Source organism: Petromyzon marinus, chromosome 4 (assembly GCF_048934315.1).
Source record: "Petromyzon marinus isolate PM22_M1 ecotype Great Lakes invasive population chromosome 4, UKy_Petmar_22M1.pri1.0, whole genome shotgun sequence".
Classification (NCBI taxonomy): Eukaryota; Metazoa; Chordata; class Hyperoartia; order Petromyzontiformes; family Petromyzontidae; genus Petromyzon; species Petromyzon marinus.
The window spans coordinates 14,047,664-14,068,876 of NC_133670.1; the positions used below are offsets into that span (position 1 = coordinate 14,047,664).

Sequence of the window (21,213 nt, forward strand, 5' to 3'; positions counted from 1 at the left end):
TAATTTAGTTGAGTGTTTAGCTAATTTGAAGCTGAAAATTTAACATGATGTTGCTGCATGTGGTGTAATTGCTCTGTATAGGGGTGACCAAAGTGGAGTATGGTGACGTCTCGCAGAGGAAGGCCCTACGCGATCGCCTGAAGTGCAAGCCATTCTCCTGGTTCCTGGAGAATGTATACCCCAACTCCCAGATCCCCAGGCATTACTACTCACTGGGCGAGGTGGGTAAACCAAGCGCGTGCTGCCTTTCCTCAACCGCCTCTTAAAGTAAAAGCACGTTCTAATCCTGAGAGCAGAATGCACTCAGAAAATTATATTCTCAAGGCAAGGCTCATCTGTCAATCCCATTTTTATATTTTTCAAATTCGCGGAAGCTACTTTTATTTTTGCTGTTAAGTTGGTATAGTGGCAGGCTGCATTTTCCCTTGCAATTAAAAAATACGTTAACATCCCCCAGGACCACATGAGCAATTGAAGCACTCCCCCCCCCCCCTTATTCTTCTTGGCAGACAATACGGCCATTGAGATTGCTCCAAGGACAAGAGTAAATCTGTCCTGAGATGTTAGCAGTTGATTACACCACCATTATATCTCCCTGGAGGTGTTAGTAAATGAGGCTTTCAATATAGCCAGATATCCTCGGTCTGGGCTTTACAGCTGTCCCTCTGGGAAGAGAGCTGGTATGTGTTTTATCCCTTTTGCAGTACATGTCTGCAATGTTTGGTGGCCCAGTGTTCTCCGTGTGTACACCAGGAAAACCGGTACAAGAGTTTCCCTTTATTAAAGCACGATGAATGTGCATGTTTTTTCTTAAAATAGTGTCGTGCATACATATAATAAATCTTACATTGTTATGTATGTGTAAAATAAGTCATTCAACAGAGTTGGATTTTGATGAAGTCAGTTGAACTTCAGCACAGCAAATATCAACAATATTTACAATTCATCGACGATGATGTCTCTTTAACAAGGCCGTTTGTTATTACAGTAGATGGGAGCACCACTTTACTAGTAGTGGCTGTTATTTAACTGAAGCTCTCATTGGAGTCAGCGTTTGCTTTATTATTAGGGAGATTTTCACTTTTGGATCTCTTCGTAGCATTGCAAAATTTATTATTTTAAAACAGTGACAACAGCATGGGTTGATTTTTTCACCTTCATTATTACGTACAGTTTGTAATAGCCACTTTGTTGCTTTGCTGTGCAGATGGTTGCAAAATTAAGTTACATTTGAAAGAGTTGCACAAGAGCTTATTATTAATTACTTCTATTCAAATTATTTTGATGAGTTTAGTCCCCCAAGCTCAAACCTTCAGATTGCTCAAGCCTTGCTGTGCATGTGGGTTTGTGTTCGGTTTTTATCTTTTTATATGTGCCTTTTGATGTACATATATCTTTTCTAGTCATGATAATTTAGCGAGTTATGCAAAATTTATCCTGAGTGCTAGCATGGTCATTTTATGCATTATCTTCGTAAAGTTTTACTATTTAAGGCTCCGATCCAAATATCAAGAAGAATGTTCCAGTTCAGTTCCAGTTCCATTTATTTGGTATAGCCCTGTGAGCCATTTGGCTCTTGAATCGGGTGCAACCGCAACAAACAAAAACATGAACAAGAAAACATCTTAAAGTGACTATGTGACTGTGCAAATAGAAAATCCAGGAAAAAAACATCAAAATATTCCTGAAAAAGCACCGTACACTAATGCTGTGTGCAAAAATCCCAGTGGGATGCAAGTCAAACAACAAGTGGCATGAATCTTCTTGGTTCTTTCGGTAAAGTCACGTAAATAAAACATAATAAAATAAAATTATTATGTTTTATTTTTAGTATTTTATTTCCATTCTACGTGACTTTACCGAAAGAACCAAGAAGATGAATCCCTGCAGTCACGAAAGCTTTAAATCGAAAAGTGGCATGAAGTTTTTTTTTACAGTATAAAAATTGCAGGCGGGAGAGTGGTTACGAGACAAAAAAGAGCCGAGTATTTCATGTATAATAAACGCCGAGTGAAGCATGTTATTTGTGAGCAGTAGAGTGGCAAGGACGAAGTGAGGGTGATTACATGTGTAGTGTACTAATTCAGAGACACTAGTAGGAGGCGTTATCCCTCTTGTTTATTCCGGCTCTCACAGCCATAGGGGATAACTCCATACCGGGTCGGGACAGCCAACATGCTTCCAGACCCACAGCTTGAAGAGGCGAAGACCACGACGACAGCAGCATGACGAGTTCCATTTCTGATGGCAGCCGGCCCCGACTGTGAGTCGGAGCTCGCCTTTTATTCTCCCCAGCATGGCCAGGCTCCGCTCTCGGCCACGCACCCTTCTGGATCTCCCAGATGGTTCCGGGCTTGGCCCACGGGTCCAACTGGTAGAACGGTCTGCTACCCCTAATTCCATTGTCTACTAATCTCCCAGCGCCACGCGTTACATGGACTCATTCAATATCACTACATGACCCCCCCCCCCCATGAAAAAACACAGCCGTCCCGGCTGACCTTTATACGTTGCATAGCGGGATGACAAACACAACAATATCCACGCAACATTCACAATGCATGGCTACAATCCATCCCCCAAAGTAACAGCAACCCAAAGAGGAGTAGGAGTGGTCATCTGAACCGAACCGTCTTGGAACGGGTCCTTGTCGCCGGCCCCTCGTATGGGCCCAGCCACGGGTCCTCCGGGGACCCCGGGGGTAACCCGAGGATGGCCCAATGGGCACGGTCCCTCCTGGGACGAAGATGGAGGAAAAGAAGAAGCGGGTGGCGGTCGTCCCGTCCACCCTGATCCGCCTGTGGGTGGTGCCGCCGGCGGTTCCATGGGCGTCAGGCCCTGGGATGCTGCAGATGGAGGAACAACAATCACCATTCACCACTAAGTGGTAGTGAAGTCATTACGACGCTTTTGCCATGCTATGTGTAGTTTGAGGCCACATGAAGTGGCGAACGCCCGCTGGCACAAGTTCACGGGGCAGACCCAGGTGCCATGGGTCGACTGACTGAGACGACTAACTGATGCACCACCTGTGCCCCCTACTGTGCCAACTTGCTGTGCTTTAGTCACCTGGCGCTCCGCTCGTTGTTGTGAGTGTCGCTCCTCTGCCCTCAGTTGTTGTTGGAGGGCGACTGCCTCCAACTGCCCAGTAGCGTCTTTAACGAGCCTCCTCCACAGAGGCCGATCTTGACACTGCTGGTACTAGTCATCGGCAAGTCCACTCAGCTCCACATCCTCCTGTACCACATCACTCCATCTCTTCTCTAGCCCGTGCCACGCCCGTTTAGCCCCCTCGATCCGGACAAACAAAAGCTGTTTAGGCATGCGGTGGGTGGGCATGCGGGCTACATTACCCAGCAAACGCAGCCTTGCCTGCTGGAGGAGCTCACCGATGGGACTTTGTCCAGATCTTTCGAAGATTTGTGAGCTCCTCACACAATCCAGCCTGGTTAAAACCAGGATGGATCGTAGGCAGGCCAGCCTAAATGTTTCTAACCAGTGAAGATGTTCCATTAGGGGGGGTCCACGTTTCGCAAGCATAGAGAAGAGAGGGAATGACTGTGGCCGAGAACACCTGAAGCTTCGTGTGGAGCGACAGACCAGGTAGCTTCCACACAGCGTTACACAACCGATGAAAAGATAATGCCGCTCGACTGATTCGGAGTGAGACCTCTGCTGTCAAACCGGAACCGGTCATAAGCACATTGCCCAGGTATGGGAAACTCTCCACTCTCTCCACAACTGCCCCATCACCAATTGGGAGTTGTAGAGGTGGAGTGTCCAATGGTACAAAATACCCAGGCAGGTGCTTAGTTTTGGTGGGGCTGATGGTAAGGCCCCACCTCTTATTGGCAAGCTCCAGGTTCAGCAACAACGCCTCCAACTTCTCCTCTGAGTGAGCAGCAATCACCAGATCATCGGCATATATAACATGGTTGAGCAATAGGGAGGCATCCCTTGGCTGCACCCGGGCATTGATCAGCCTCCCATTGTATCTGTACCAGATAGAAATTGTTCCAGTACAGCTACTGAAGGCTTCACGAACTACGTGGTCGAAATAGATGTTAAATAATATGGGAGCCAGAGGACATCCCTGTCGCACCCCAAGGTGTACAGGGAATGACTCCGACTCCCGGCCACGTAGTTTTATTTGGGTTCGCTCACCATCATGAAGGTCCTTAATGATAGTGAGCAGAGGGTCAGGGACTCCGAAAGCATGAAGAACAACCCAGAGCCAAGGCCTACTGATGGTATCATAGGCCTTGACCAGGTTAATAATGCAGAGATGTAGGTCTTCTTGGAATTCCCTACACCTCTGCTGTAGTAGACAAACAAAATATGGCATCTGTGCAGGGCCACCCTTTCCTAAAATCGCATTGGGGCTCCGCAAGCCTCTCCTCAGCGAACCTAGCAATGCGATGTTGAATAATTCTTGCCAGGACCATTCCCGGCACACTGAGGAGTGAGATGCCCCTGTAGTTGTTGCAGTATGTGCGGTCCCCCTTCTTAAAGAGGGGGGCCACCAGGGCATCCTTCCAATCCTACGGAAATCGTCCAGTGGTCCAGACTGTTGTTATGATGTCATGTAGGGCAGTCTGTGCACAAACGCCACCCTCCCTCAGCATTTCGCTTGAGAGATCATCTCTGCCCAGTGTCTTTCCTGGTCTCAGACTCCGGATTGCCTTCAGTACTTCCTCAACAGATGGCACCTCAGCCAGCCACTCACAGGGGGTGACTTCTTCCAATATTTGAGGCACCACAGCCTCAGCAGGTCATCCCCAATTTGTCCCACGTTTTCCAGGCTTAGGGATTTCTCCTCCCCCAGGACCTCACAGAAATGCTCAGCAAATCTGTAAACCTGTTCCTGGGGGTTGGAGATTGGATCACCGTTATTTCCCCTAATGATTGTAATAGGTATGGCGCTGCAGGTTACTTTTTTGATGGAGTTAAAGAGCGACTTGTGATCGCCGGCCATTGAGGCAGACTCCATCTCCTCAGCAACCCGCGACCACCACCCATTCTTGCAGCGCCTCACGGCTCACCGAACCTCCGGTGCAAAGGCTGCGGTAAGCCTCCTCATTCTCCAACGTGGGATACTGTAGCCGATTAGAGTGGGCCTGTCGCTTTTTCTCAGCCAGCCTGAACACCTCCTCGGTCAGCCAAGGTCTCCGAGGAGGTCTGGACCGTGTACCCAAAGCAGCCATTGCAGCTGAATGAGCCACAGTCCTATATCTCGCCCATTTCCCCTCGACATCAGGAGGAGTGGGGGATGATGCCATCCCCAGCCGCAAGCGATGATGAAATTCTCGCTTGCAACTTTCATCAGCTAGCTGAGACCATGCCACTATGGTTTAAATGGGGCCCTGGGTGTACACCCACCACCGGAGCGGAAGCATGGCAGGCGCATCTTACAGATGACAAGTCGATGGTCAGTATCCCGGTGTCAAGGACATTGGCCCGCATCCGCTGACCCGGCATGCATCCATGATGTTGAGTGGATGCACCGATGCCGGAACAGCGTGTTGGTAATTACAAGCCCATGGGCTGCACAAAAATCTAGCAGCCTCCTTCCGTTATTATTGAGCTGATCTGGCCCATTTCTTCCAATCACTCCAGACCAGGTGCCAGCATCATGACCAACTCGGGCATTGAAGTCACCCAACAGGATGACTCTATCCCGAGGGGCCATTTTAGCTAGCACCTGTGACAGGAGGTCATAGAAGGCATCTGACTTATTGGCCTTGCCTGCATCCCTCCACGGATGTTCGTCTTCGGTGGGGGAATAAGTAACCACGACCACCATTCCTCACCTCTGGTTGATGGGAAGGCGAGCCCAAAGTAGCCTGGGGCTTACAGCTTCCCACACCTCACCACCACGCTCCCACGCCCCCTTCATTCTTTTGTTCGGAATAAGAGCCACTCCCTGTTGTTTGGCAGTCTCCTGCCCCGAGTACAGGACTGTCCTCCCCTCATGGTGGCAGGAGCCAAAGCCGGTCTACCGGACCTCCCGAATACCACATTGATCCAGGCGGTACCGGTCCATCTCCTGTCAGAAGAGTGCCAGCCTCTCCTCTGCAGTGAGCGTTCGAACATTCCACGTGGCCACCTCTAGTGGTTTTTTGTTGTTTCTGGAGGAGCCTTGAGGGTAAGGATTCAGTCTACTGGCTCCGCCAAATGGGCTTTGGCCAGGAGACGTCATCGACGCCTGTCCCCCTGGGGCCTCTGGCACAAGCTTATTAATTACATTTTTCAGTCGTGGTTTGGTGGTAATTCATTCAAGGTGGAGGGGTTATCAGCCCCTCGCACCCGTCCAGAGCCCGCATTTGGCCGCTGTGGTGGTTATAAACGCCATGAGGGGAATGGCCAATCTAAATTGGCCCTCCCCCCCCCCCCATAGCACTGCTCACCACAGTGTTGCCGTCTGGTAGGGGGTTGTTTTTGCCCTGGGATCCTGCAGATGGAGGAACAGAGCCTCGCTGAGGCGCATCATCCGTAACCGTACGTCCGGCTCCGTTGGACACATCAAACGCCCGGCCATCAGATGGTGGGGATGAAACGCCCTCATAAGGTGGAAAATAGGGCTTCAGTCGGGACGGGTCCACATACCAAAGCCTGCGACCAACCTGGATCCGCACACACTGTGGCCTCCTCACCTCATTCACCTCCACCGGGCCTTGCCATGGCCTATGTAATTTAGGAGATGTGCCTAGAGGTACCTGGGGGCAATGCAGCCATGCCCTCTCCCCAGGCTTCCACGGGTTTCCGGACTCCTTAAGCCCAGACAGTTTTTGATTCGCAGCCCTGCCGCTTGGCCGAATTGCCACGGGACGCCTCCTACGCTTCCGTTAACCGCTTAAGGGTGAGGCTAATAAGTCCTGGCACAGTGGCTTTCTTCTTGCTCGGCTCAATATTTAACTGGGCTTCCATGGGGCGGTCACATTCTCTCCCGTACATTAAAAAAACGTGGTGAACCCGGTAGAGGCATGAGGGGCCATCCTATAGGCCGCAAGAGCCCCCGGAATGTGTAGGTCCCATCAGCCTGTGCCTCATTGACTTGTTGGCACAACATTGACGTAAGAGTTCTATGTAAACGCTCTACCATTCCGTCAGTCTGAGGATGGTAGGGTGAAGTTAGAAATTTCTTTGTACCCAACAAATCCCATACCTCTTGCAAAAATTGAAAATGTAGACCTTGGTCCGTAAGGAGACATTCCAGGGCCCCTTTATCCAACACGTAACTATGCAGGAATGCGTCCATAAAGGACGCCGCCGACTGATCTGGCAGGGGGCATGCCACCGACCACCGCGACAGGTACTCGACCTCTACCAGCAAGAATTTATTTCCCCTCGGAGTGGTGAGAAATGGCCCAAGGATGTCGAGGGCAATGAGCTCATTTATACGGGACACCCCGATAGATTGCAACGGTGGTTGGGCCAGTCTCGTCGGGGGCTTCCGATGAGCACATTCCACACAACCTTTAAGTACATTGTGGACGTCTTCCAACATCCCAAAAAAATGTTTTCTGCACCCCTAGGTGCATCAGCCGCACATGGGCAGCTCCCTTTATCCTGTCCCGCAGAGCAGATGGTACAACGATACAGTACCGCTGTACCTCCGTATACCAGCGCATTAGTAGCCCATCTCGGAGGACCACGGGGGACATACCCCCTGGACCCTTCCTATCGCTTGGCGTACCAACGCGGCCGCGTATTTTCAGTAAGGAGGCGTCCTCTGCCAGGAGGTGCCCCCAATCCTCGTGCGCAAGACCAATGGTGTTATCGCGTGCCACCTCCACTACGGGCGGCGGAGCATCCACCGATGCTACAACGGTGCCCGGCTCCCCCGCATCCACCTGCTTACAATGGCCGGCGCCCATAAAACACGCGCATTGGCTCTTCGGCGATAACCGTGACAAAGCGTCCGCATTGCAGTGCGCAACTCTTTCCTATAGGTGACTTCCAACGGATAATCTTGCAAAATTTTCAACTATCACGAGAGTTGCGCGGATGGCTGGTCAACACGTAGCGTGTATTGCACAGCCGCGTGGTCCATGCTTACCACGAACTGCCTGCCATAGAGGTTCGGGCGGTACTGCTCTACAAAGTGCACGATAGCCAACAACTCGCGGTGCGTGACACAATAGCACTGCTCTGCGGGGGACAGCACTCGGCTACCGTAAGCGACCACGCTCTCCACCCCGTTCTCCACCTGCGACAATACGGCGCCGATCCCGCTATCACTGGCGTCTGTATCCAACACAAATGGCAAGGTGAAATCGGTGTACCGAAGGGGGGTGCGTTCACGAGGCCGTCGCACAGCGTAACAAATGCGGCCTCCTTCCCCCACCGAAACCTCTGGCCTTTTGATGTGGGAGCGTGGAGCGGCTTTGTGATTGTTGCAAACCCGGGCTCGAAGAGGCAGTAATATGACACGAACCCCACAAAACTCTGCCGACCTCGCCCACCGACGGGTCAGCCACTTGCTTATGCACGCAATCTTTGCAAGGACCGTGGTAATCCCGGACTCACTAACAATGTGACCCAGGTAGTGAACCAACTTTTGCAAGAGGTAACATTTCTGCGGCTTGAATTTCAAATTAGCCGCCCGCATTTAAAAAATACCGCATGCAACCGCTGCAAATGTTCCCGGAACGTGCGACCGAAGACAATCACGTCATCCAGATCAGACATAAGTCGCTGGAACATGGCCGGAGCTGAGTGAAGCCCCATCGGAAGCACGTTAAATTGAAACAGCCCTTGCGGTGTGCAGAATGCGGTTTTGAACTTTCATCCAGGGACAACTGCCAAAACCCCGACAATAGATTCAGGGTGGAGAAAAACCATGCCCCTTATAGGGCATCCAACGAATCATCCATCTGTGGGAGTGGATATGCGTCCGCCACGGAGACTTTATTTAATTTCCGAAAATCCACACAAAAACGCAAACTCCCGTCCTTTTTAACCAGGATAATGGGAGCACCCCACGGACTGGTGGACGGGAAGATCATATCAGCGGCCAACATCTCGTCTGACGAGCATAGTCCTTTTCCTTTGGACCGAAATGAGTTCAGACGAATGGGAGCGTCGCCACCCGTATCAATATGGTGACGCATCAAGGACGTGTGGCCTACATCGAATTTACCCTTACTAAATACATTGGAGAATTCCCAAAGCAATGCCCGCAACTCGCCCCTCTGCTCCCACGACAAATCCGGATTACCCGCACACAACGGATCCATCCATGAGTCATCCGACACCGATTCCCGTTCAACCATGGCCACGACCTGAGTGGTTACATCATTTGTTTCTCCACAACATGCCGCCGTTGCGTGGGCCAACACCGTACCCACCTGTATGACCGCGGTACCCAGCCCAGCATTTAATACTTGCAGGTGGAGGGAAGGTCCCCCCCCCCGCTGGTCCCGTCGTCGTCCCACGCTGAATCTCCCGCACGGGCTCCAACTCCCCGATGCGCAGACCCGAGAAGACTCTCGGTGCTCCTGGTCGGCCTCTTCTCCCGAGAATCCAGCCCAGGCCGCCACCCCGGCACGCCATCGCAGGTTACAATGGGCCTGGATGTATCGTGCTACCTGAATCAAGGATAGGTCGTCTTCTTCCGTGGCCGGCAAAAAAAAACGCTAATTTCTTGAGCCAGCGCCAACAATTTCTTCAGTACCTAGTCCTGCCTGCTCCATATTTGGGTACGCAGCCTGGGCCAGCGACATTAGTGTACTGCGGAAGGCGAGGGGCATTTCAGTCTCCCTCCTACTCCACATCATGAATTTATGCCGCGCGTTGGACGGCGGGTCAAAAATTGCTGCCACCTGTCCAATGCTTGCCACAGCGTCGCCCTGTCCTCCTGGGGAATGGCAGAAAACGCCGCCAAGGCATCATCGTCTAGCATGGTGGGAAGAACACGTAGCGCCTCCACGTCGGACTACCCTGTAAACTCGCAAGTGGCGGCAAAACGCCGCCGGAAGGCCGCCCAATTACCCCCCGCAGCCAAAAATGCCTTAATAAACGCAACCGCTGCACGAGGGAAGGCACCCCCGGATGAGCTGTCGGCGGCAGGATACATTCGGCGGGACTCAATTCCCGCCCTTGGTCAGCAGTGACGGCGGAGTCGCCCGTTCGCTGCCCCCGAGTCGCAGCCCCCTCCACTGGCTCTTCCTTACCCAGCTGCCCCACCAGCGCCGTCACCGCGGAGAGCAGCTTCACGATGCGCGCGCTGAGTGCCCGCAGCCCTTCTCCAGCCGGCGGCGCCGCGGGATCGTCGTCCTTCGCCTGCTGCCCCACTGGGACCGCCTCTCCAGGACCCCCGACTGGGGTCCCAGCTGCCGGGGTTGCACGGGAACCCTCATCGCTTGAGGATATGAGGATATGCCGATGTGGGCCCTCCTCTTCGCGGATTTCGACATAGCCTATTCCCCCCACAAGGATTTCCAAAGGAAAAAAGAAAATTCCTATGAACCCTAAAAAAAAGTTCGTTAACACTTCTGTGTAGTGTACTAATTCAGAGACACTAGTAGGAGGCGTTATCCATCGTGTTTATTCCAGATCTCACAGCGATAGGGGATAACTCCATACCGGGTCGGGACGGCCAACATGCTTCCAGACCCACAGCTCGACAGCAGCACGACAAGTTCCATTCCTGATGGCAGCCACCCCGACTGTGAGTAGGAGCTCGCCTTTTATTCTCCCCAGCATGACCAGGCTCCGCCCTCGGCCACGCTCCCTTCTGGATCCTCCAGAAGGCTCTGGGCTTGGCCCACGGATCCCAACTGGTAGAACGGGCTGCTACCCCTAATTCCATTGTCTACCAATCTCCAAGCACCACACTTTACAGTTACTTATTCAATGTCACTTCACATGTTTAAAGGTTTGCATGCACTCTTCCATTGAACGCACTCAATACCCTAGGATGTAGCCACGACAGTAGATTTTTCTTGTCAGAGTATCATTTAGTAATAGGTTTTTACCCTTTTAGCTGGCACAAAAACTGACACCTTTATACAAGGGATCATGTTTGCAATAACCACAACACAAGCAGTCAAAAATGCAAACAAAAAGAAACAACTCTGATGATGATATGCACTGTCCTGGAATTTAATTGGTCCACACCCGAGACAGCTTTTCTTAGAGCCTGGTCCAACACCAGTGGAGACTAGGCTCTAAGAAAAGCTGTCTCGGGTGTGGACCAATCAAATTCAAGGACAGTGCATATCATTAATGGAGTTGTCTCTTTTTGTTTGCATTTTTGACTGCTTGTGTTGTGGTTATTGCAAACATGATCCCTTGTATAAAGGTGTCAGTTTTTGTGCCAGCTAAAAGGGTAAAAACCTATTACTATATCTTGTTACTGGCAAAGGAAGTCTCATAGAGTATCATTTATTTCAGTATAACTATTATAAATCGAAGTGTTTCTCCAGAATAAAATTATCATATACGTTAATTCTAGATGTGAAGCTTTCGTGACTGCAAGGATTCATACTCTTTGTTTTTTTCGGTAAAGTCACGTAGGTAAAATAAAATTTAAAATAAAAGAAAACAACTCAATTAAATCACGACGTTTCGGAGGCAACACAAGCTTCCGTCTTCAGGTGGAACAGTCACAGCAAGATAGCTGCATCAAGTGGGGAGCTCTGAGACCCTCGAGCTTATATGCAGGTTAAGGGGGGGAGAGGAGCCAAGCAGGGGGAGATGGACGACGATGGCCTGCGGGGCTAAGTTAATCCGTCTTTTGTTATGTTGAGGGTTGGGGGGAAGCGGTGGTTCACTGCACGGGGGCAATGAAAAAGGTTAAGGGGGGGGAGGAGCCAAGCCAGTGCTTGAATATAAATTCAACTACTCAACCAATTGTGAAAATTCCACACAACTGTTATTTATGTTGTAATTGCAAATTAATTGCCTCCAAGGGCAAATATGAAGGTGGACAGACAGATAGGACTGTTTTAAGCAGCATGTATTAAAATAATCTAAACAGACAATCCAACTTGGTTTGAAAGGGATCTCACTTCTGCAAAGGAATGAAAACTGTCACATTCCGGCACATTGCAGTCTGGTTCCAGTTACTTGGCAAGAGCATTTTTTATGAGGTTAAGTATTTTATGTGCCCCATAATTTAATTAAACCTTGCTACGAAAATTTACATTTAACAGAACGTTTTTGTTCGTATGAAATGCATGTTGACATAACCATAACACTATGGTGCACATGTAAGACGTGGTTAGTTCACACGGCGTGTACCGTTTTTTCCTGCCGTCTTAGTTTTCAGTGTACCGTATGCTGAACGGACCTCTTACCGTTGTCACCATGTGGTACCGGAGCCCAGAGATACAATCTCATTATGTGTCACTCCTCGCCACCACATGGCAGTGCTGCCGGCAGGGAACACGTCGAGCCAATCTGCTATCATTGCTCTCTCAGAGCTTGGGTTTTCGTGGCGCGCAAAAGTGGATGTAAATGTTAATTTCAAGCGTTGCGATGTGTCACTTTGCAGGTATTAGGTGGCTTGGTTAGGGCTGGCAGAGATTGCATTTTTAGTGATTTGATTGCGGGATTGTACAAACCGTGTCTGGCGTGCATTCTTAATTGAGCATGTAACTGTTGGAACAGGAAATCTGCAACAGTACATTTTCTGGCCAGATCTGCAGGCTGAATTATTAGTCTTGTGTGCAGTATATTATCAGCCATTTATTATGAAGCAGAGGTTAATGTCTAAGAGATTCCAAGCTTGCAACTCAATTTTCGTTTGCTTGCAGTCGCTCGGAAAACCAAACATGATTTAATATCAGTACATAAACCTAAAACGCTTTGAGTCACCGAATTTTTTGAGTAGGTTGTGCATTGAACATCAGACTTTAGTGTTTCTCAATACTTAATTTTTTTTTTAAACACATCTCTCTTCATATAACTGTGTAATGCAGGTCTGTAAACACTTTATGGGTTGATATTCTCATGACACTATTGGGATTTTAGCAAATGTTGGTGTATATTGTGCTTCAATTGTGCTGGGATCTCAGGACTGATTATTAAGTTAATTCTCACAACTCTTTTTTGTGCCAAAGTTAAACTTTCAAGCATATCTATTAAATATTTGGGATGTTAATTTATGACGAATAAGCCAAAACAAATTTTCAGAGACATATGTGTGTACATTATGAACTGTATTTTTTTGCAAACGGGGTTAAATTTCATTTTGAATCTAGAAACGTTAGATTAGCATGTGCATGCAAATGATGTTACTGGAAATATTCTGGCAAACATTAATGCTTTTCTATACTGTGTGGCTGCAGGTGAGAAATGTGGAGACAAATCAGTGCCTGGACAACATGGGTCGGAAAGAGAATGAAAAGATTGGGATCTTCAACTGCCACAGCATGGGTGGAAACCAGGTAAGTTCTACAGAAGAAGTCAATGTGATTTCCTACTTAAATTGGCATTGAGGTGGTGCTCATTATCCATTTACAGCCCTGAGCCACTGATGGAATTCCACATTCCTGTGGTGGGGGTGAGTATTCATAGGACAACCACTATTGACCTCCCCACAAAGTGGTACATATTTGACCAATCCCAGAGGGATGATGGGCCAAGTTAACCCCCCCCCGAGCTGGGATTTCATCTTGCAAGCTTCTTATTGTGAAGCACTGCTTGTAACCACTAAGCCACCTGGCTGGCAGGTCAAGTGCTACAGGAAAAGCCGTGCTGGAGTAATACAGTAGTACCCTGGAGATCGAACTTAATTCGTTCCAGAAGGCCATTCGAACACCGATTTGTTCGAACACCGAATTAATTTTCCCCATAAGAATTCATGTAAGTGACATTAATTGGTTCCAGACACAAGTAATCTCTCATTATAAAGCATTTTTACACGAAGTTTAGAGTAATTACGTGCATAAAATCATAAAAAATACAAGAGACACAATAAATAAATAGAATAAATACATGGAATAAATGAAATAAATGAACATTGATCTTGACTTTACCTGTAGTAGGGAGAGTTGATGGCTTGAGTGGAAGGTGGTGAGGAGGAGGAGGAGGTGGTGGTGTTATTGTTTTGGAAGGGGAGTCCCCTTTGTCTGGGCAAGCGTCATGCACGCTGCTGGCCATACGCTTCTCAGCCGTACAGGTTCTTTCAAGTCGCGATTGGCCGTTCGACCTCCGAATTTCGTTCGGTTTCCGGGGCAAAAAATGTTGGGAAATACTAAATATGGTTCGAACACCGATTTGTTCGAGTTCTGCTGCGTTCGATCTCCGAGGACACTTTTACTCACGATATAGGATTACTGTTTTTTATTATGTGATTCACTGTTATAAGTTGTATGAGTGCTAAGGTGATGACCTCACCTTAGCACTTACAAACTCGTATGTTGGAACCTGTAAAAGACATTAATGTAACAGAACACTGAGCACACGCACAATTTGTCAGTAATTTGTTGTAAATTGTTATGCCTTTTCAAACCGCCACCGACACCTACTTTCAGCTGCTGTCTTAACAAAGATAATATTAATCAAAACATATGTCTCTAAACACGTCTCCTGCTGGCTGCCCCCATTTTTATTAAAATCTTTATTGTACTCTCATTCTCTTTTTTTCAAGAAATACCTGACCCCCCCCCCCCCTCCAAGACTTAAGACAAATCTCTCGAAATAAATTACCTGCAGGGCAGCTTCTGATGAGCACCTGGGCTTATATATCACATTTAATGTGACTTAATTGTGTTCACCAACCAGTGTAATGGGTAATGATGAAAATAAATGCATGAAGGGTGAATTTTATGATGTGGCTTGCAAAAGTATATGTAGTGTTCTGCTGTTGCAGGCTTCAATGATGTGTTTCTTGTGCTGGATTCATGAAATATGGAAATATGCCCTCTACTGGTTCTCAGGGGATGGTTCAGATGTTCACGTATCAAACCACACGAATTATATATTTAGCATTTTTGTGTTTTTAACGACCTTTGATGCCTGGTTGCACATGCTATAATATATATGAATGGGTTCCTCCTAATTACAAATGGTGTAGATCACTGAATTATGAACCATGTCGCTGCTGTATATCATTGCTAATTGTCTCATGCATTATACATTTTGTAATTTGAAACCTCTGCCGTATTGCTCTCCTTACATTGCTTCACAAAATGATAATAATATTCCGTGGTTGCATGACACCACAAGGCACCCTAAACTAAATACTAAAAAACCCACGTATTTATTTCATCACACTGTGCCATCACTGTACAATCTATTGATAAAACAAAAAAAACTATGCCTATTGAAGCTGTCTCCATTTTCCAGGTATTTTCGTACACTGCGGACAAGGAGCTCCGGACGGACGACCTTTGTCTGGACGTGTCTCGCATGAACGGTCCTGTGCTCATGCTGAAGTGCCACCACATGAAAGGCAACCAGCTATGGGACTATGACCAGCAGGTAAAAAAAAAAGCGTCCGCATTGTTGGACACCAAGTATCACTTTGCGTGTCCTTCGCAGAACATCACCGCCCAGTGCAGAGAAATAACAATACCTGAGGGTTTTATCGGCTGACGTTCAAAGTGGCTGTTAATTTGTCCCTTGCAATTATAACAATGATAACATGCGGGCCCCACAGTGCATTTGCCATTGACTCGGGTGCATAATTATTTTACCATTTGTCAGCTGGACAAAGGGCATTGTTATAATGCAGAACTCTACCTGCAATTACTGCTAAGCTTCACGTGAAAGAAAGAATAAGCCTTTGAAATCAAGGATAAATATGAAATTCAATAACTCAATAAAAAAAACTGTTTCATGGCATTGCTTTTAACAGTTGTGTTTTAATTGGATTCCCATTGTGCCTTGCATCAAAAGGTTATTGGCATAAAAAAGCTTTCCTGGATTCTTGCTGTGAGTTTGTCAGTTTTCTCCCACGAGTGAGTGAAGTAGTAAAGCGCGTGGATGCTCCAAGTATATTGATATATAACGCCTTCTGAGCTCGGTGATTGACAGTGACATGCTTACAACACGCTGCTTTACGATGCCTTTTGGCACTGCAGGATTCCCTTTTTTATGCTGGAATCAGTTGGATGATCGTGCAGTGTGTCTAATCCGTGCAACTGTGGCAGAACAGGCAATGTGATACATTTTAGCACCGGTGTGCACCACTATTCCATTGTGTTAATAAGGAATAGGTTTTAATATAATTTTGCAGTGCAGTGTAATTTATTATACCTCGGGGTTGGCTTTTGAGACAAAGAGTTTATCTCTGGGACAGAGCAAACACATTCTGCTTAAATATACATAGGCCAGTATATTTTACACGAGTATCCAGAAATCATCCTGGCTCTTCAAACCATTTATTAATACATGGGTTTCACGTTTTTATTCAGAACAAACTAATCCCTTTTCTCATTTCATGCATCCACTGTGTCAGAGCTTCCAGCTGTTCCCTTCTCGCTCCATCGCATGCTCTCATTCCGCGCCTTGACTCTCCTTTCCTGCTGAGCTCTCCGCATTACGTATCCTTGTTGTGTCCATCTTTACTGTGTCAGAATGCAGGCAAATGGGACTATGACTTCAAGGTAAGGCTTCAGATGGGCCATATTTGAAATTATGATAATCCGATGATAATGAAACTGAAAGATTCGCAAAAATATATATTTAAAATTCTATATGTAGGCAGTTATACTCCATGTCCGCATGGTCCATATATGTATGAGTAAATGCATATATGCGATCCCATGAATGGGTGATTCTAAAAAGCCTATTAAGCCATGCAGGTTAATGAACCCTGTTGGCAGATTGCTTCCTTAGTCATCTCCTGTGAAACAATTGCACCGTTTCCAGGAGAGATGAGTTTATTCTGCTAAAATGGTTGGATCAGATGTGCTAGTAAACACATTTAAGCCAAGCGCCAAGCCTGACAAAGCCAGGCACGCATCCCTTTGTGATGCTTCTGTGTAATTAAAGCACATCATTCATCTAGAATTCAAAAGATGAATGTCACCATTTCCATAATATTTAGAGCATTTGGATACTGGGGATCTGGTTAGTGTTGCCTTTGTGTAACTCGAATATATTCATGAACTCTTTTCTCTAACAGCTCTTTAACCTACTCCCATTTGTCTCATAAATGTTTCCTCTGTTTCACTGTAAATGAGCACTTGACAGCACTCTTCTTTTAATGTATTCAAGGGCCTAGAAATGGAAGGGGTAACTGAGAATGCATCTCACCTGAGCACTTGTCACATGGTCCAAGATTTCCTGCACAAACAACTGTTTTGGAAATGTTACCAAATAGGTTGAAGCAAGGAAAATTATGTTTGGCACAGCATTGCTCGCAAATTTCATTTACAATGGTATGTGTTTGTATATTTACATGCAAAATGAAATATGGGAAAATATCTGCATACTCACACCCTGAAAAATGTGCACGTGTGTCCATGCATCTGTGTGTACCGGTGCGTGTGTGCATACCCGTGCAGGTTGTGTGTGTGTGTGTAATCAGGCATTTGCACACGAGTCTCTTTGTGTCGCGTTCTAACGCTTGTTCACACCATCGTCCTCTTCTCCTCACTCCGTGGCTCATTCCCCAGTGCATCGTGCTCGCTGGTACACCGTGTTAAGCCTCTTCACTGCACCATTGTGGCGGCTGAACTGGAAGCAAATTGAGCCAAATAAATATGTACACATTTTCTCCACACTCGCACCGTAAAAAATATGGTAATGTTCTCCAGCGTTCTTCCACAATTAAATTAAAGTATGGATTTGTTCCTTCGTGTCCCCCTTAGCACTTGTTCAAAGCCTGGTAACACGATTTAATTTATCTTCCGTTCGTGTTCAGTTTGGGGGGGGGGGTGGTGTGGTTTGCTGGGTCGCTGTTTCTTAACGTGACCATTAACATCGAAATAAATGTGTAGCATAAATGTTGATTATTTGAAGTGGTTTTTAGTTGCACTTGCACTTTTGTTTTTCATGCGGCTACCGTTTGGCGCAGAAGCATACGTTTAGACACTCGGGCACGAAGCAGTGCCTGTCACTGAGTAAGCCAGAGGGCAGAGGGGACACGGCCCCTATCATGCAGCGCTGTGACCCGGAGAGCCATTCACAGAGGTGGCTGCTCCGCAACTTGACGCTCACCGAGGTCCTCCGCAACATCTTCGACAGCCCCGATGAATATGTGCTCTAGTGGGAGAGGGTACCCACCTGTGCGTGCAACAGAATTGCATTGCCGACTTTCTAGAAACGGTAGATGGCCGATTACGAATGCATGTGGCTTCTCCCGTAGACCGTAGCAGCAAATGTAAATGATTTTGCAATACCCTGCGTGATGTTGTTTCTCAAGCTTCAGTGAGTGTTGTGACCGTGTGATATCGCGAATGGCTTTTCTAGTCGGTCTTTATATGAACGTAGTGCAAAAGTGTGGTAGACTGACAGTAAAGTCTTTTGAATGAATTGTGTACAACATAGAGTAGCATATTTATTGCTTTGAAGTTTACAATATGTATTGTTATATACATATTATCATGCAAAATTGTACATTTGAAAATATTTGCTTTTTCTTTCAGTATGCCTGTATTTATTAAAACAACCTTATTACATTTGTTTACCCATAAAAATCCTGAGTCTCAAGACTCTTTGTCAGGAAGGTCCTGCCAAGCTTTTGCAGTCGGGAGCAACGATTGCTCTGCTCCCTAATTAAAACATTTGTATGTTTTTTCAAATTCGGACCATGACGTTATTCTTCGAATAACGTTATTCTTCGAATAACGTCATGGAATCTTTATTGTCCACTGAAGCGGACGGCACTTTTTTGTGGTTAATACGTCTGCAATTATTAACCAGGGTGGGCAATAGGCTGTAACCGATAATCTCTGCAATAAGTGGCAGATGCATCATACTACGGAGCCAATGTCACCAACAGCCTTTAACAACGAAAGAGTATTTTTTTATAAGTCTCTTCTCTCTCTCTCGGCAATTACGTGTCTCTTCTATGTCTCTCTTTGGCAAACATCTAAACCTTGCTAACTGTGTACGTGCTTCTCTTTCTTTTTTTTTTATAAATGCAGAAACTGATCATGCGTCACACAAACAGTAACCAGTGTCTGGACAAGGCCACGGAGCAGGACCGCCAGGTGCCCACCATGCGGGAGTGCGACGGCGGCCGCTCCCAGCAGTGGATCCTGCGCAACATGACGGTTGCAGCGATATCTTGAAGCGGGTCATTCGACATCGCTTTTGTTGCTTTTCATTACGCGCGCATAGCCCATCACACACACACACACCCCCCTCCTTTGCTTTTTAAGGTGGAGCGGAATATTTACGTAAAAGACACACGTGAAACAGAAACCAAACCAATGCTTGGGACTGAATATGGCGATAAGTAACGCCGGCGAAATTGTGTGGCACGTCATGCCTTGTGGCCTCGTCCACATTTTTGACACAATTGCGGGTTTCCGTTAGTAGCTAATATTGCTGACAAATTATAGAATTATAAGGCTTTTGATACAAATGCAGTTTCGGGATTTTCTATACACATTACCCTCTATCTGATTGTGAAATATGTGTTTACGGATGGGTAATGGAATCAAAGTGTGCAAAGTTAAAATGAATTTATCCATAGTTAATTTTCTATAGATTTGCCACTCGAAGCTGTGAAGAAGGTGTTACAACAACTGACCACTCTTATTTTATAATGCTCCTTACTGCAGTATGATGTAAAAACTAAATCAAACATTGGACTTAAGAACAACGTATGCATTTCTTGTTTTTAACATTTTCCTGCATTTGTATATAAAGTATGTAAAGTATAAATTAGTTTGAGATTATGAAAACTTTTTTTCTGGGTATTTTAATGTCGGTAAACACTGTATGGCCTTACATGAATTGTGTTGTTTTCGAAAGATTATTTTAACGTGTAATTTAAACAAAAATCAAGATTATAAAATGGCAAGCGCGTATTAAAACAATAGATTTCAATGTCTTTTAAGTGCTTCAAAGGCAACGTTCATAAAGACAGTGACTTGGTTATAATAAAAAAAATACTCATAAATCAAAAATCTTAGCATATCTGATGAGCTTATTAATTTATGCTTCGAGATTAAATATCTTTTCAGTGCTTTTTTATTTATCCAGCAACAACAACAAAAAGGCAATGTGTTTCATTTGTTAACAATCATATTAAACCGCACAACTTGGTTGTGTTATATAGCACAAACAGTGAACCTCTGCATGAACAAGCAGATGAACACAATGGCAAACTGGTGTTGGGGGGATCAGACTTACAGCTTGCTTTTCATGGGGACCTGTTGTAGCTGCTGCGTATGCTGCTGTTGTATGGGGGTATATTTGTTCCTTTTTGTCCCAGTGGTCAGACTTTGTCTTGTATGGGGAGATTCTAAAGATGATGATAATGATTTACTTGCGACGAGACTGCTCGTATAATGATGTCTGTATATTTTGTGACTGAAATTAAAGTGGAGGTATTTATAAACTAAATCAAAGTCCAGATCTCCATGTCCTGTTTTTGGAGATTACACTATCTCGTAGTTATTCCACAGCTGTAATGTCACGTCGGGCAGCTGTTGACATGCTCCCTCCTCAAGGAAGAACAATGAACCTCTCATCTCGTGTACCTACTTTGCCATTATATCACACAAAATCATGAACAATGAAAATTAGTTCCAGCCCTATTACACAAATATTCAACCTTGAGCACAATAACAACCTAGGTTCTGATTCTAAACACACTCAGGCCCCTGATAGGGGTGGCGGAAGGGTGATGCAAAAAAATTAACGGCTGCCCAATAAACAGCCGTCATAAACCAGTGGCCATTGAAATGCTCCCTCAATGAAGATAAACTACATCAGAGCCTACACCACTGGAGGAGCAGCTTAAATTATGGTTCCAAAACTATTGAAAGAACCATTATGAATTTAGAATCGACCAAAGCTCAGCAGGGTTCCAAGCGATGAGGGGCAAACGAGGAAGACCCCTTTCAGGATGCCACGTGACAAATATACGTGACAAGCACCACGGCTCTCGTTCAATGGGCTCACAGTTCCGCAGCAGTAGCGCCGACAGCCTGCATGCCCACCACAATGTAGAGGCTGAACCAAGCATCACAGCCTCTCCCTCCTCTGATCCCCATACATGAACAAAAAGCAAGTTCAGATTTGTGAAACTCTACCGTCCGACCTCGATAGAATGGCAGTGCTTTTACCACATCCGCCTTG

At 46.5% G+C, this 21,213-nt stretch overlaps 1 protein-coding gene across 3 annotated transcripts in view; it reads left to right on the plus strand.

Annotated features, from left to right (window-relative positions):
* GALNT13 (polypeptide N-acetylgalactosaminyltransferase 13) overlaps window positions 1-20,480 on the plus strand; it is a 117,782-nt gene extending 97,302 nt beyond the window's left edge. For 2 of the 3 annotated variants that reach the window (XM_076057592.1, XM_032946085.2), the window contains 5 exons: window positions 82-221; window positions 13,296-13,394; window positions 15,298-15,432; window positions 16,530-16,559; window positions 19,047-20,480. In XM_076057592.1, the coding sequence (XP_075913707.1) occupies window positions 82-221; window positions 13,296-13,394; window positions 15,298-15,432; window positions 16,530-16,559; window positions 19,047-19,193 (551 nt within the window). In that variant the 3' untranslated portion in view covers window positions 19,194-20,480. The remainder of the gene's footprint in view (window positions 1-81; window positions 222-13,295; window positions 13,395-15,297; window positions 15,433-16,529; window positions 16,560-19,046) is intronic. The other variant, XM_032946086.2, reaches the window with a different exon arrangement.
* Window positions 20,481-21,213: the final 733 nt, after the last annotated feature.